This window comes from Hemiscyllium ocellatum, chromosome 7 (assembly GCF_020745735.1).
Source record: "Hemiscyllium ocellatum isolate sHemOce1 chromosome 7, sHemOce1.pat.X.cur, whole genome shotgun sequence".
NCBI classification, from domain to species: domain Eukaryota; kingdom Metazoa; phylum Chordata; class Chondrichthyes; order Orectolobiformes; family Hemiscylliidae; genus Hemiscyllium; species Hemiscyllium ocellatum.
Genome location: NC_083407.1, coordinates 12,095,861 through 12,109,591, shown reverse-complemented (window position 1 = coordinate 12,109,591; position 13,731 = coordinate 12,095,861). Strand labels below are relative to the sequence as shown.

Genomic DNA, 13,731 nt, shown 5'->3' with positions numbered 1-13,731 from the left:
CAAATGTACAGGACAGCAGGCTCTATTGCTAAACTGCAAAACAACCCATTCATCAAACTGCTCACTTTTTCTGTCATGGGATGTGTGTGCCAATGACAAGGCCAGCCCTTGCTGACCATTCTTAGCTTCCCTTGAATGGAATGGCTTGTCACTTCAGAGGGCAGTTAAGAGTCAAACAAAATCACCAAATCCCATTCAGGAAGTCATTCTCACACAAAAGCCCATGATGGAATATTAAATTTCCAAGCTACGTTAGAGATTCTTGGCTATGTACCCTATCCATACCCCTCATGACTTAATTTCTCTAGAGAAGGCTAAGAGGGGATTTAATAGAGACATACAAGATGATCAGAGCATTAGATAGGGTGGACAGTGAGTCTTTTTTGGAGGATGACGATGCTGGCTTGTTCAGGGGGCACAGCTGCAAATTGAGGGGTGATAGATATAAGACAGATGCCAGAGGCAGATTCTTTACTCCATGGCAAGGCTGTGGAATATACCTGCCTATCAATGTAGTTAACTCAGCCACATTAGAGAGATTTAAACACAGTCCTTGGATAAGCACATGGATGATGGAACAATATAGGGGGTTGGGCTTAGATTAGTTCACAGGTCAGTGCAGAGGGCTGAAGGGCCTGTTCAGCACTGTATTGTTCTGTGTTGGTCACCCCTCAGCTTCTGACACTCCAGGGAAAGTAGCCCCAGCCTGTTCAGCCTCTCCCTCTAGCTCAAATCCTCCAACCCTGGCAACATCTCTAAATCTTTTCTGAACCCTTTCAAGTTTAAATCTTTCCTACAACAGGGAGACCAGAACCGAACACAAAATTCCAAACGTGGACTAACCAATGTCCTGCGTAGCTGCAACATGACTCCTATACTCAAAAGTGTACCGCAAGCACACTAAACACCTTCACTACCCTGTCTACTCGAGAGTCCAATTCATCCCAGTTAGTAAAGACCTTCACAAAAAACAAACAAAAACTGGTGATATAAGGGCGTAAGATTCAACTGCATCCCCCCCAAACAAAAATCAGACTTTTTAATCAAACTCAAATCAGGATTGACTTGTGCTCCCTCACGGCAAGTGTCACCTGAATGATTGCCACAAAGACTTGTACAATATTCAAAAGGCACTCAAAAGCCCTCAATAGGCCAAAATCTAGAAGTGGTTTTCGGCTAGATACCCGTTTTTTCAGCCAGGATTGTGCCACATAGCACAGGTGGTTATAAATCCATCCAAATTGAAGCCATACTGCAGAGGTCCACAGGGTTGCTCTCAGAGCAAGAGCAAACCATACTAACTTGTATATATCACATTCCTGAAGGAGGGCTTATGCCCAAAATGTCGATTCTCCTGCTCCTCGGATGCTGCCTGGCCTGCTGTGTTTTTCCAGCACCACATTTTTCAACTCTGGTCTCTAGCATCTGCAGTCCTCACTTTCTCCTGTATATATCATAAAGCAACCCTGTGCCCTATTCACAACTTATTCTGCTACCTACCTTCATTTCATAATGAAAATTTAGCACCGATACCTCGGTTCCTCATTCATAATTTCTATAAATTGCAAAATAGAGGTCCCAGTACTGGTTCCTGTGACAGCTCGTTACATATTGCCAATCACAAAGAACATCTATTTATGCTGTTTGTGCCCTATTAGCCAGTCAATATTCTATCCACGGCAGTATTACCACACCTTTAACTTTTATTTCCCACAATAACCTTTGTTTTTTTTTGATAAGGTGCTACAGAGATAAGGGGAATTTGAGGGTTGCGACACTTTGAAACTGCCTCAGAAGGTGATGACAGGTCATTGAATCTTAAAAGGAGGCAGACAGTGTCTTGCTAGGCACAGGGGAAAATCGCTGCTGTCTATTTCAAAACCAATGTGGAACTCAAAACACTAGCAGATCAGCTATCATTGTATTGAATGACAGCTGGCTCATGGGGCCAAATGGCCTACTTCTGCTAATTTGGGTATTTGTGCCTGTTCATTAAGAGTGAGGATATTTCAGACTGCAGCTCTGAATTTGTTCAGGATCATTTGTGTCCCTGTCCTTTTTTTTTTGAGGTCTTCCCTCCTTTCCATTTCCCGATTCAGTTTTCTTTGGATGTTACCTGTATCTTTTATAGTGAGGACCAATGCAAGATTCCTTTAAGTGTCAGCTCCCTACTGTGCCTAACTCTCCAGATTCCTTTACTATTTAAGACCAGTGCTCACATAGTCAAATCTTGTAAAAATATTTGTACCAATTTTTGATTTTTAAGATATTTCAGACTAGCTTTCCCTCATACTATTACTTTTCATTTCCGATGAATCTTAGCCATTCTTTGCTGTCACTTAAATTCTGTACAATCGACTGACCTATTACTTGTCCTAGTGTCAAATTAAAAAGCACAAGGTTTAAACTTTTTGGATCCAGCATCCTTGCTTAACTAGAACGTTGGACTTCTTGCTTGAAGTGAATTGTGTTCTCTCACTAAAATGTCTGCAGCTGCATCTCCACTGATTATCCCTTAATCTAATTTGGCAGCTCATTGCCGTGAGCTCTGTCCTCATGTCTTTTTAACTGTTCTTATTCAAGTTTTAAATACGAATCTTGGGCCCACTCTTCTTTCAAACAGAGTGCAAAACTCAAATATTACAAAGACAGTTACCTTCACTGTTTTTGTGCTGATGATATTGTTTACATGGAACCTTAACTCAGTTCACCTTTTCCGATTTCACCTGACGCATGGGTCTTCCCAGTACAGTCTGTTCTGATATAACATGATCCCATGTTAAGAAAGCCACATTAGCAGCACCATTTAAACCAATGGGACCAGAACCACATTCTAGCCAACACAAGGAAGGAAGGTTCATGTTCTACAAATGGTTTAAATTCTTCAATTGCATTATAGCCAATTCACAAACAAAAGCTCATTATAGCAGAGCCAACTGTATTCAACGTATTACATGATCAATTTTCTCTGAACTGTATGGCCTTGATCTGTGCAAGTTGGGCTGCAATGTTTCCTACTCAACAATTACTCAGAATGACAATGCAGAACTGGCTAACTGGATTATTCTGGCACATGCTTGGTGAACCAAATGTCTCCTTCTGTTCTGTACTGCCTATCTTCCACCTCTTCCTGTCTGACCTTTGAGCTTACAAAAGTGCTCAGGACATATTACACTTTTCCACCTGGGATGAGCAGTCCAGAGGTGGAATGTTGACCATTCCTTCTTCCTCCACAAATACTGCTTGATCTGTTGACTAAAATCCAATGATGTATTTTCTGGACTATGAATCACATTGTTCTGCAAGGTTATAAAGCAGACTTGGACATTTCATGGCCCACAGGCCATATCCGGCCCTTTGGTCATTCCTGTCCAGCCCACGTGACATCAATCTTAAATTAGAACATAAATGAAAAAGTATTTACGCCATGCACACAATACAACTGTGTTGCTTTTGTTTTGAAAAGGATGCTTTTTTAAATTTATGTATAGATGCACATGTCCATGTATGTTCATGTGTGAACAGCTAAAAGTGATGCTTGTTGGCTAGCCTTCAAAATGTCAGCTCACGCCAAAAAATGGAAGGTTGATACAGAACGCTGCGTTTTTAATGAGACATGGACTGCTAGATATTTACTTACAGAAATCAGAGGTAAAGCAGTGTGCTTGGTTTGTGGTGCACAGGTCGCTGTGTTCAAGGAATATGATTTGAATCGCCACTATGTGACCAAACACGTCGAGAAGTACAACAACTTGTCTGATCAAGAGCGGGCAAGAGAGTCGGATGCTTTGCTAGCTAAGCTGCATAACCAAAGACTTTTTACTAAACTTCACATATCCAGAGATGCAGCTGTCAAGACAAGTTATGTCATATCCCACAAAATCTCCAAAAACCATAAACTGTTTTCTGATGGAGAGTTTATTAAGGAGTGCTTGTTGGACTCTACAGAACTAATATGCAGGAAAAAAAAAGGAGGCTTTTGAGAATATGCCTCTCTCCTGACGCACTGTAACGAGAAGGATTGGGAACATCGCGAGAAATCTGGAGCTTCAGCTGCAGCAGAGCAGTCAACTTGGACTTTTTCCCCTTGGCTTTGGATGAGAGCTATAACATATTTGACACAGCAAAGCTACTACTCTTCTTATGTGGGACAACTATGGACTTTAAAATCACGGAGGAGCTGGCAGCCAATGAAAGGAACAACTGGTAATGATTTGTTCACGGAGGTAAATGCATGTTTGGACACTTTGGGACTAAAATGGGACAAACTGATGGGTGTGACAACAGATGGTTGTCCAAATCTAATACGAAAAAATGTTGGACTCTTAAAGAGAATGCAGGATAAAGTGACAGAAATTGACCCTGAACAGAAATTGGTATTTTTGCATTGTATTATACATCAAGAAGTGTTGTAAGTCAGTGTTAAAAATTAACCATGTGGTTGATGTTGTAACTAAAATAGTAACTTCATCAGGGCAAGAGCTTTGAATCACAGGCAGTTTGTTGCACTTTGAGAAAATGAGACTGAACATTGTGACATAGCCACCTGATAGCTGTGTGGTAGCCTCAGCCTGGGCAAAATGCTGAAAAGTGTATGGGACCTGGGAGAAGAGATTCAAGATTTCTGTGTGAAGAAAGGGAATGGCATTCCACAGCTTTCAGATGCAGACTGGATTGCAGACCTTGGTTTTGCGGTTGATGTGACTGCATTTATGCACGAACTAAATGTGAAACTGCAGTGCAAGGGCCTTATTGTGCCTAAAATGTACAACTTGAAGGCTTTTGAGAAAGTTGCAGCTTCTCAAGCCAAATGGAGGACAACATTCTCACCCACTTGAAGGAAGCCACACCTTCAGCTGATCACCTCCACAGGTACTCATCTATATTAGCAGCACTGCGTGGTGAATTTTCAAGGCGATTTCAAGACTTTAAAAAATTGTTGAGAATGAAATGCACATGATTTTTTCCCCATTTACGTGTAATGTGGAGAATGCACCTAGTGATGTTCAGCTTGAACTCAGTGACCTGCAGTCTGACACTCTTCTGGCAGAGTACTTTAGATCAGTCTCACTGAGCGAAGAGGAAAAAAAAACGAGCAAAGAGGAGAACTTTCCACACATGAGGCATGCTCAGAAGATTCTAGTCCTCTTTGGATCTACTTATATATGCGAACAGATATTCTCAGTGATGAAGTTCAACAAATCCAAATACAGATCCTCCATCACGGATGTTCACCTCTCAACTGTCCTTTGCATATCCACCTCAGATATTCAACCAGATTTCAGTGCACTTGTTCAAGCCCAGAACAGACTGAATTTTTCTCACTAAAAAGTAAAATGAATTGAAAAACATCAAAAGCACTTATTACTTTTTGTGCAGAGTGGTCTGTAATACTTAATGAAACAACCTTTCATTATTGGTTTGAGATTAACATGTTAAAAATAAAATGAAATTGAAATTATTCTTACTGTTTATTTCTTCTTTATTTGACCTACTCCACAATTTCATTTTTATTGTAACAGAATATCTTTATTTTGATTCTAAGAATCAGTGCAAAACTATGATTTAGTACTTTTTACAGTGGGACAAAAATTAATACTGAGCAGAATTAATGTTCAACTTAATTGATGGTTTGACCCTCCAGGTTTCTCATGTAGCCCCTTGGAAGAATTAATTGTCCACCCCTGTTATAAAGGGTACCATAAAATTCAAACAATCCTTTGATAGCACCTTCAAAACCATGACCACTTGAAGCTAGAAGGACAAAGGCAGACGAAGTGTGGGAACACCAGCATCTCCTGGAGATTTTACTCAATGCCACTCACCATCCTGAGTTGGAAATAAAACATCATTCCTTCAGTGTTGCTGGGCTGCCACCAGCTTCTCAAAGACAATTAGGATTGGGCAATAAATATTGGCCTCGTCAGTGACACCCACATCCCACAAGGGAATTTTAAAAAAAGGCCAAGTTTTTCTAAAAATGTTTATTCGTTTTTGCAATTCTCTCCTCCAGAGGTGAATCATGGAATTCATTCAAGTTAAGTAATTTTCCAAGCAAAGGACTAAGAATTATGGGAATGGAAATGAACGCAAATCTGAGGCTGCAATTAGAAAAGCCAATATTGAATTGAATACTGGAGTAGACTCCAGGTCAACTGGGGAAAAAACATCCCAGTTTAATAACATCATTCCTATAGCAAGGCAACTAGAGTTGTACATATGCAAATATACTACAAACTCTAACCTCATGTTCTAGTCTTGTCCAGTTTTTATTCACTTGTAGGATGTGGGCATCACTGGCAAAGTGAACATTTATTGTTCAACCATTGTTAGCCTCACCAATGTCTTGTACAACTGTAACATTATGTCCCAGCTTTTATACTCAGTGTTCTGACAAACGAAGGCAAATGTGCCAATGCCTTCTTAACCATCTTGTCTACTTGTGACGAGACGTAAGGAACCAGCACCCCTTGGTCTCCTTGTTCTATAACACTCCCCAGAGCCCTACCATTAACTGTGCAAGTCCTGCCCTTGTTCATCTTACCAAAATGCAATTCACATATCAGAATTAAACCCCCTTTGCCATTCCTCAGCCCACTGGTCCAGTTGATCAAGATCCCATTGAACTCTTGGATAAACTTCTTCACTGTCCACTATAACACCAATTTTTGGCGTCATCCAAAACTGACTAACAGTTCATAAATTCTCATCCAAATAGCTGATAAAACGATGTAAAAAAAAACAAGTGGAACCAGCAACAAATTCCTATGGAATACCACTGATCACAGGCCTCCAGTCCTAAAACCTTACACCACCATCAAGCCAATTTTGTATTCAGCTGGCAAGCTCACCTGAATCCCACGTGATCTAACTTTACTAATTAATCTACCATGCAGAACCCGGTCAAAGATTTTAGTAAAAGGTCCACGTAAATGTCTACCATGCTGCCCTCAATGTTTTTGGTTGCTTCCTCAAAAACGACAATCAAGTTTGAGAGACATCATTGCCCTCCCACAACCACGTTAATTATCCCGAATCAATCCTTGCCTTTCCAAATGCATGTAAATCTTATCTTTCAGAATCACCTCTAACAAGTTATCCACCACTGATATCAGGCACAAATCTTTAGTTCCTAGGCTTCTCCCTATAGCCTTTTTTAAAAATATTAAAAACACTTCAGTCCTCTGACACCTCACTCGATTAGAGGTGACATATTTTTGTTTGGAGCCCCACAATTTTTTCTGTAACTTGCCACAGCATCCTAGAATACACTTTACTAGGTCCCAGAGATTTATCCACTTGTGTTTAGAACTCTAGCATCTCCTCTTTGGTAATGTGAAATGTTTTCACAACATCAAAATTTCCCCAAGTTCTCTGGCCTCCTTTTCTCTTCACAGTAAATACTGCATGTTAATTTTCACTATCTCTCCCATCACCTCAGGTTAAAAATCAATGAGGTAATCGGTGTTGAAGAGGTCCCATTCACGTACTGCTCTCAATATACTTGTAGGAACTCTTTGGATTATCCTTAACCTTATCTGCCAAAGCTATTTCCTATTCCCTCTTTGCCCTACTGATTTCACTTAGAATACAAAGTGTTGGGGAATTCTTAAGTGTTATCTGATCCCAGTTTTCTACATCTATAATTCTTTTCTTACTCTTGAAGACAATGTCAATATCGTTATTCATCCATTGCGCCCCTGAACTCTATCATACTTTTGAAAGTCTCCCACTTGTCAGCTGTCCCTTTACCTACAAACAAACAAACAAACAAACAAACAATCTACTCCAACCAACTTCTGAAAATTCTTGTCTCATACCATTAAAATTTTCTTGACTCCAATTAAGAACTTAAATTTTTAATGGAAGGCTTAGCCTCATAACTATTTTAAAAATTAACAGAATTATGATCACTAGTCACAAAGTGTCCCTCTTACACTTCACTTATTTCCTGAAAGGAGATCAGGTTTTGCTCCTTTTCTAGTAGGAGTATTGACATAAATCAATAATCAAAATTTTTTGAACACGTTTAACAAATTCCTCCCCATCCGAGCCTTTAACACGATGGCGGCCCGGGTAAATGTTTGGAAAATTAACCCACCCCCAACTATTCCAACCTTATTCGTACATATATCAGAGACCTCTCTCTGTATTTGTTTCTCAATATCCCTCTGATTATTAGAAGACCTATAGTACAACCCCATCAAGGTGATCATCCCTTTCTTATTTCTATTTCTAGGAGAAAGTGAGGACTGCAGATGTTGGAGATCAGAGCTGAAAATGTGTTGCTGGAAAAGCGCAGGTCAGGCAGCATCCAAGGAACAGGAAATTCGACGTTTCGGGCATAAGCCCTTCTTCAGCCCTTATTTCTATTTCTACCCAGGATGATCCCTCAGAAATACTGTCTCCAACTACAGTAATAAACGCTTTCCTTAAATCAAGAACAGCACTCCCTCTGCTCTCATCTCCTTTTCCATCCTTCCTACAAGATGGAAAACCCAGAACACTAAGCTGCCAGTAATGTCCTTCGCTCAGCCAAGTTTCTGCGATAGCTATGATATCCCAGTCCAATGTTCCCACACATGCCCAGAGTTTAGCCTTACCTGTAAGGCCCCTTGCATGAAATTAATTCAATTCTTGAGAGTTACCTGATTCTTAGACTTACTGTTTTCTGACTCCACACCATCTTCATCCGTCTTTCTATTTTTGCGCTACTTAGGATCCTGCCAACTTTTGGCAGTTCAGGTGAAAACCATCCCTTTGGGATGGGTTTTCCTGCTCCAGGAGAGATCTCAATGATCCAAAAATCTGATTTGTGGCACATTGCACCACCTCTTCTGCCATTGATTTCTCTATTCATTTTTTAATTCCTACTCATGAGAATGTGACAGAGTAAACCAGAGAGAGTACTACATTGGAGGTGTGACTTTTGAGCCTTGAACTAACCGCTTCTATTCACTATAAAGCCTTAAACACTTTTGTTAACTATGTTGTTCTACTTCATAAACCTCAGTGCTGACTATACCTAATCAGCCCTTGTTTTTTGACAGAGGTGTAACCTCGAATCCCCTCCAACTTACCCGCCACCACTAATGTTAGGCGCCCCAGTCTATAGTTCCCTCGCTCTTCCTTGCAACCTTAAAATGGCACATTAGCCACTATCCAGTCTTCCGATGCATGATGCTTTGTAGCTGATGATACAAATACGTTGACTAAGGGCTGCACAATTTCTTCCCTAACTTCCCACAATGGTATGGGATACATTTGATCAGGTCAAGGATTTAGCTACCTTTTAGTGTTTTAAGACCTCCAGCACCTACTCTTCTGTCCTTTTGCAGATGTAGTGGGAATTAAATCAGATTTTATGAAAAAAAAACAGGAGTAGATGATATCTTATAGGCTAGTACCGTAAGGCACATTTTTTGCAGACATAAACTTTGATCACCACAAGGATCCATGCCAGGGGATGTGACTGAAAAGGAATCTAAGGCCTGAAACAGCCTTGGCAGCATACAAGAGTGCAAACAGATTCCTGGAGACAGGATAAGAGAAAGACTAGGACTGAAGATTTCTGTTTATAGTAAAAGATGAAAGGTAAGCAACATATGCATACGTAATGACAGGGCTATAAAAGGTTGATGGTTTTCTGCATGTGTCAGACAGAGCAAATGGGCAATTCTGTTTAGCCAGCCTAAGGTAGACTCCTGGCGCCAGGTTGACCTCCGGGGGGGGGGGGGGGGGGGGGGGGGGGGGGGGGGTGGACAGTCAGTCCTCTTGGGTTCAGCAACCAAGACAGAACCCCACTGGTTCTCACCTACCACCCCACCAACCTCCGCATACAACGTATCATCCGCTGCCATTTCCGCCACCTCCAAACAGACCCCACCACCAAGGATATATTTCCCTTCCCTCCCCTATCAGCGTTCCACAAGGACCACTCCCTTCGTGACTCCGTCAGATCCACACCCCCCACCAACCCAACCTCCACCCCGGCACCTTCCCCTGCAACCGCAGGAAATGTAAAACTTGCGCCCACACCTCCACACTCACTTCCCTCCAAGGCCCCAAGGGATCCTTCCATATCCGCCACAAGTTCACCTGTACCTCCACACACCATCTATTGCATCCGCTGCACCCGATGTGGCCTCCTCTATATTGGTGAGACAGGCTGCTTACTTGCGGAACGCTTCAGAGAACACCTCCGGGCCGCCCGAACCAACCAACCCAATCACCCCGTGGCTCAACACTTTAACTCTCCCTCCCACTCCACCGAGGACATGCAGGTCCTTGGACGCCTCCACCGGCAGAACATAACAACACAACGGCTGGAGGAGGAGCGCCTCATCTTCCGCCTGGGAACCCTCCAACCACAAGGTATGAATTCAGATTTCTCCAGTTTCCTCCTTTCCCCTCCCCCCACCTTGTCTCAGTCGGTTCCCTCAACTCAGCACCGCCCTCCTAACCTGCAATCCTCTTCCTGACCTCTCCGCCCCCACCCCACTCCGGCCTATCACCCTCACCTTGACCTCCTTCCACCTATCCCACCTCCATCGCCCCTCCCCCTACCTTTTATCTTAGCCTGCTTGGCTGCTCTCTCTTATTCCTGATGAACGGCTTATGCTCGAAACGTCGAATTCTCTATTCCTGAGATGCTGCCTGGCCTGCTGTGCTTTGACCAGCAACACATTTGCAGCTCTCTTCAGCTTTATTCAAATAGCCTGAAGTTATTTGTGGGCAGCACAGTGACTCAGTGGTTAGCACTGCTGCCTCACAGCACTAGGGTCGATTCCCAGCTGTCTGTGTGGAGTTTGCACATTCTCCGAGTCTGCGTGGGTTTCCTCTGGATGCTCCGGGTTCCTCTCTCAATCCAAAGATGTGCAGGTCAAGTAACTTAGTCATGCTAAATTTCCCACAGTGTTAAGTGCGTTAGTCAGGGGTAAATATCACGTAGGGGAATGGGTTTCTCTTCGGAGGGACGGTGTGGACTTGTTGGGCTGAAGAGCCTGTTTCCACACTGTAGAGAATCTAATCTTAACCTGCACACTAAAGTCCTCCTGTGGTTTGTGTAGATTAACCACAATATAGCCAGGCACTAACCAGCGAAGTTTTAGTACCAAAACAACTAAGCAATTGACAGTTCTTGCACCATCCAATAGGGGTAGAAACATTACACAATCCCTGTTTGGTTCTAAGATACAAGATGGTTGATGTGTTCATAAAGGGCTACATCCATTTTGAATAATAAGCAGTTCTACCATTACCAGAATTACAACAGCATTGCTGAGCTACAAACTCTGCAACAGCACAAAGTTGAGTGAAATAAATATTACAACATGTTTCTCACATCATGCCAAAGGAGGCCCCAGCCATAACTGCTCTCCATAAAAGGACACCATATGCGTTACCCACCTCCAGCAAAGCTCCTGTCTGAAAGAACTTCAGTGGCTTCTCGATGGAATAATAAAGACCATGGTACGTGCCCCTTGCCAAGCCAGCTCGGATCAAACCCACTGCGATGACCAACCACCTGAAGAAACAGAATATTTATCAAGTAAAATTGCTGTACTGTACAGCAGCAAACCTGGTGTCACAGCCATTAAGGACACCAGCATCTCTCTTTTGGTTAATCCAGTTTATTTAGCTACAGTATGGGAGCAGCAGTTCCTACTTGCACAGTGTTAAGTTGTCTTCAACCACATCAGTTGCAACTCCCCTTCACAAGAGTCCCAACAGTTTCATGCCTGTCTCAACACCAACAACTCTTTCGGGATGTAGGCACTGCTGGCGAAACCAGCATCTGTTATCCATCCCCAATTGCCTTTGAACTAAGTGCTTTGCTTGGCTATTCCAGAGGACAGTTCAGAGTCAACCGCACATTACTGTGCATCTGGAGTCACGTTTATATAAGTGAGAAAGTTTGCAGCCTTACATGTTATACATCTGCTAAGGAAATGCAGGTAAGTGCTTGACTGGCAGCTGGGGAGGGGGGCATTTCATTCACTGACTGAAGGGTGTCAGGGACAGACAGCCAGGACTGAAGCCAATGGAAAGAATAACTTTGTGGTCTGATTTGAGTGAACACTGGTTTGTCATGGATTGAATGTTTGTGTACTGTGCCCTGATGCTCGACATCTGGGAACGTTATGAATTTAATTTGCATTCTGGGAATCTAAGATGATTTTAAAAGAAAAAGCCATTTTGTAGGACAATGGTATTAGACATGTTAGTTGAACAAGTTTACCTCATGACCTTTCCACATAGTTTAGACTAGTTCCTTATTATGATATACAGTTAAAAGGAAATGTCAAAGCAATCAGCCACTTGGGGCCTGGCTTGATCAAGGTTTCCCACTTTGACATGCACGCAGCTTAATTAGTCAAGCATACACAAACCTGTCAAATGAGTTCCTCTACTTCTGCAAATTTTTGCCATTTTATTGCTGCTTATCTGATTAAGGACATGTGGCATTTTTTTTTAACTAATACCAAATTCTGTATAAAGATAGCTTGTTTGCGGCAATAAGAGTAGCCCGAAAGCACTCTTAGGGGTAAGAGCTGGTGCTGCTAATCTGCCAATAGAGTTAGAACCTTAGATACCTACAAGCCAGGCTTGAACTATCTTATAGGGTAACATAGATGCCACTGGTAAATTAAAAAAAGGTAATAAACTAAACTGTCTCTAAAAGTTTCATATTCCAGACTACCACAGAGTACAATCTCCAGGATGAACCAAGAGAGGCCTATAGGTCAAGTCCCAGGATTGAAAATGTGTTGCTGGAAAAGCGCAGCAGGTCAGGCAGCATCCAAGGAGAAGGAGAATCGATGTTTTGGGCATGAGCCCTTCTTCAGGAATGAGGAAAGTGTGTCCAGCAGGCTAAGATAAAAGGTAGGGAGGAGGGACTTAGGGGAGGGGCATTGGAAATGCAATAGGTGGAAGGAGGTCAAGGTGAGGGTGATAGGCCGGAGAGGTCAGGAAGAAGATTGCAGGTTAGGAAGGCGGTGCTGAGTTTGAGGGATTTGACTGAGACAAGGTGGGGGAGGAGGGGAAATGAGGAAACTGGAGAAATCTAGGTTCATCCCTTGTGGTTGGAGGGTTCCTAGGCGGAAGATGAGGCGCTCTTCCTCCAGCCGTCGTGTTGCTATGGTCTGGTGATGGAGGAGTCCAAGGACCTGCACATCCTTGGCAGAGTGGGAGGGGGAATTGAAGTGTTGAGCCACGGGGCGGTTGGGTTGGTTGGTCCAGGTGTCCCAGAAGTGTTCCCTGAAACGTTCTGCAAGTAGGTGGCCTGTCTCCCCAATATAGAGGAGGCCGCATTGGGTGAGTAAATGATGTGCGTCGAGGTGCAGGTGAATTTGCGGCGGATATGGAGGGATCCCTTGGGGCCTTGGAGGGAAGTGGGGTGGGGGGGGGTGGAGAAGGTGTGGGCGCAAGTTTTGCATTTCTTGCGATTGCAGGGGAAGGTGCCGGGAGTGGAGGTTGGGTTGGTGGGGGGTGTGGACCTTACGAGAGTCACCGGGGGGGGGGTGGAAATGTGGTCTTTTTGGAACGCAGATAGGGGAGGGAAATATATCCCTGGTGGTGGGATCCGTTTTGGGGGTGGCAGAAATGACGACGGATGATATGACGTATGTGGAGGTTGGTGGGGTGGTAGATGAGGACCAGTGGGGTTCTGTCCTGGTGTCGACTGGAGGGGCGAGGCTCAAGGGCAGAGGAGCGGGAAGTGGAGGAGAT

The 13,731-nt window shown here is 43.1% G+C and overlaps 1 protein-coding gene across 1 annotated transcript in view; it reads right to left on the bottom strand.

Moving 5' to 3' along the window:
- hacd2 (3-hydroxyacyl-CoA dehydratase 2) overlaps nucleotides 1-13,731 on the bottom strand; it is a 41,538-nt gene that overhangs the window by 21,348 nt on the left and 6,459 nt on the right. The window contains exon 2 of the mRNA XM_060828271.1: nucleotides 11,410-11,527. Coding sequence (XP_060684254.1) covers nucleotides 11,410-11,527 — 118 coding nt within the window. The remainder of the gene's footprint in view (nucleotides 1-11,409; nucleotides 11,528-13,731) is intronic.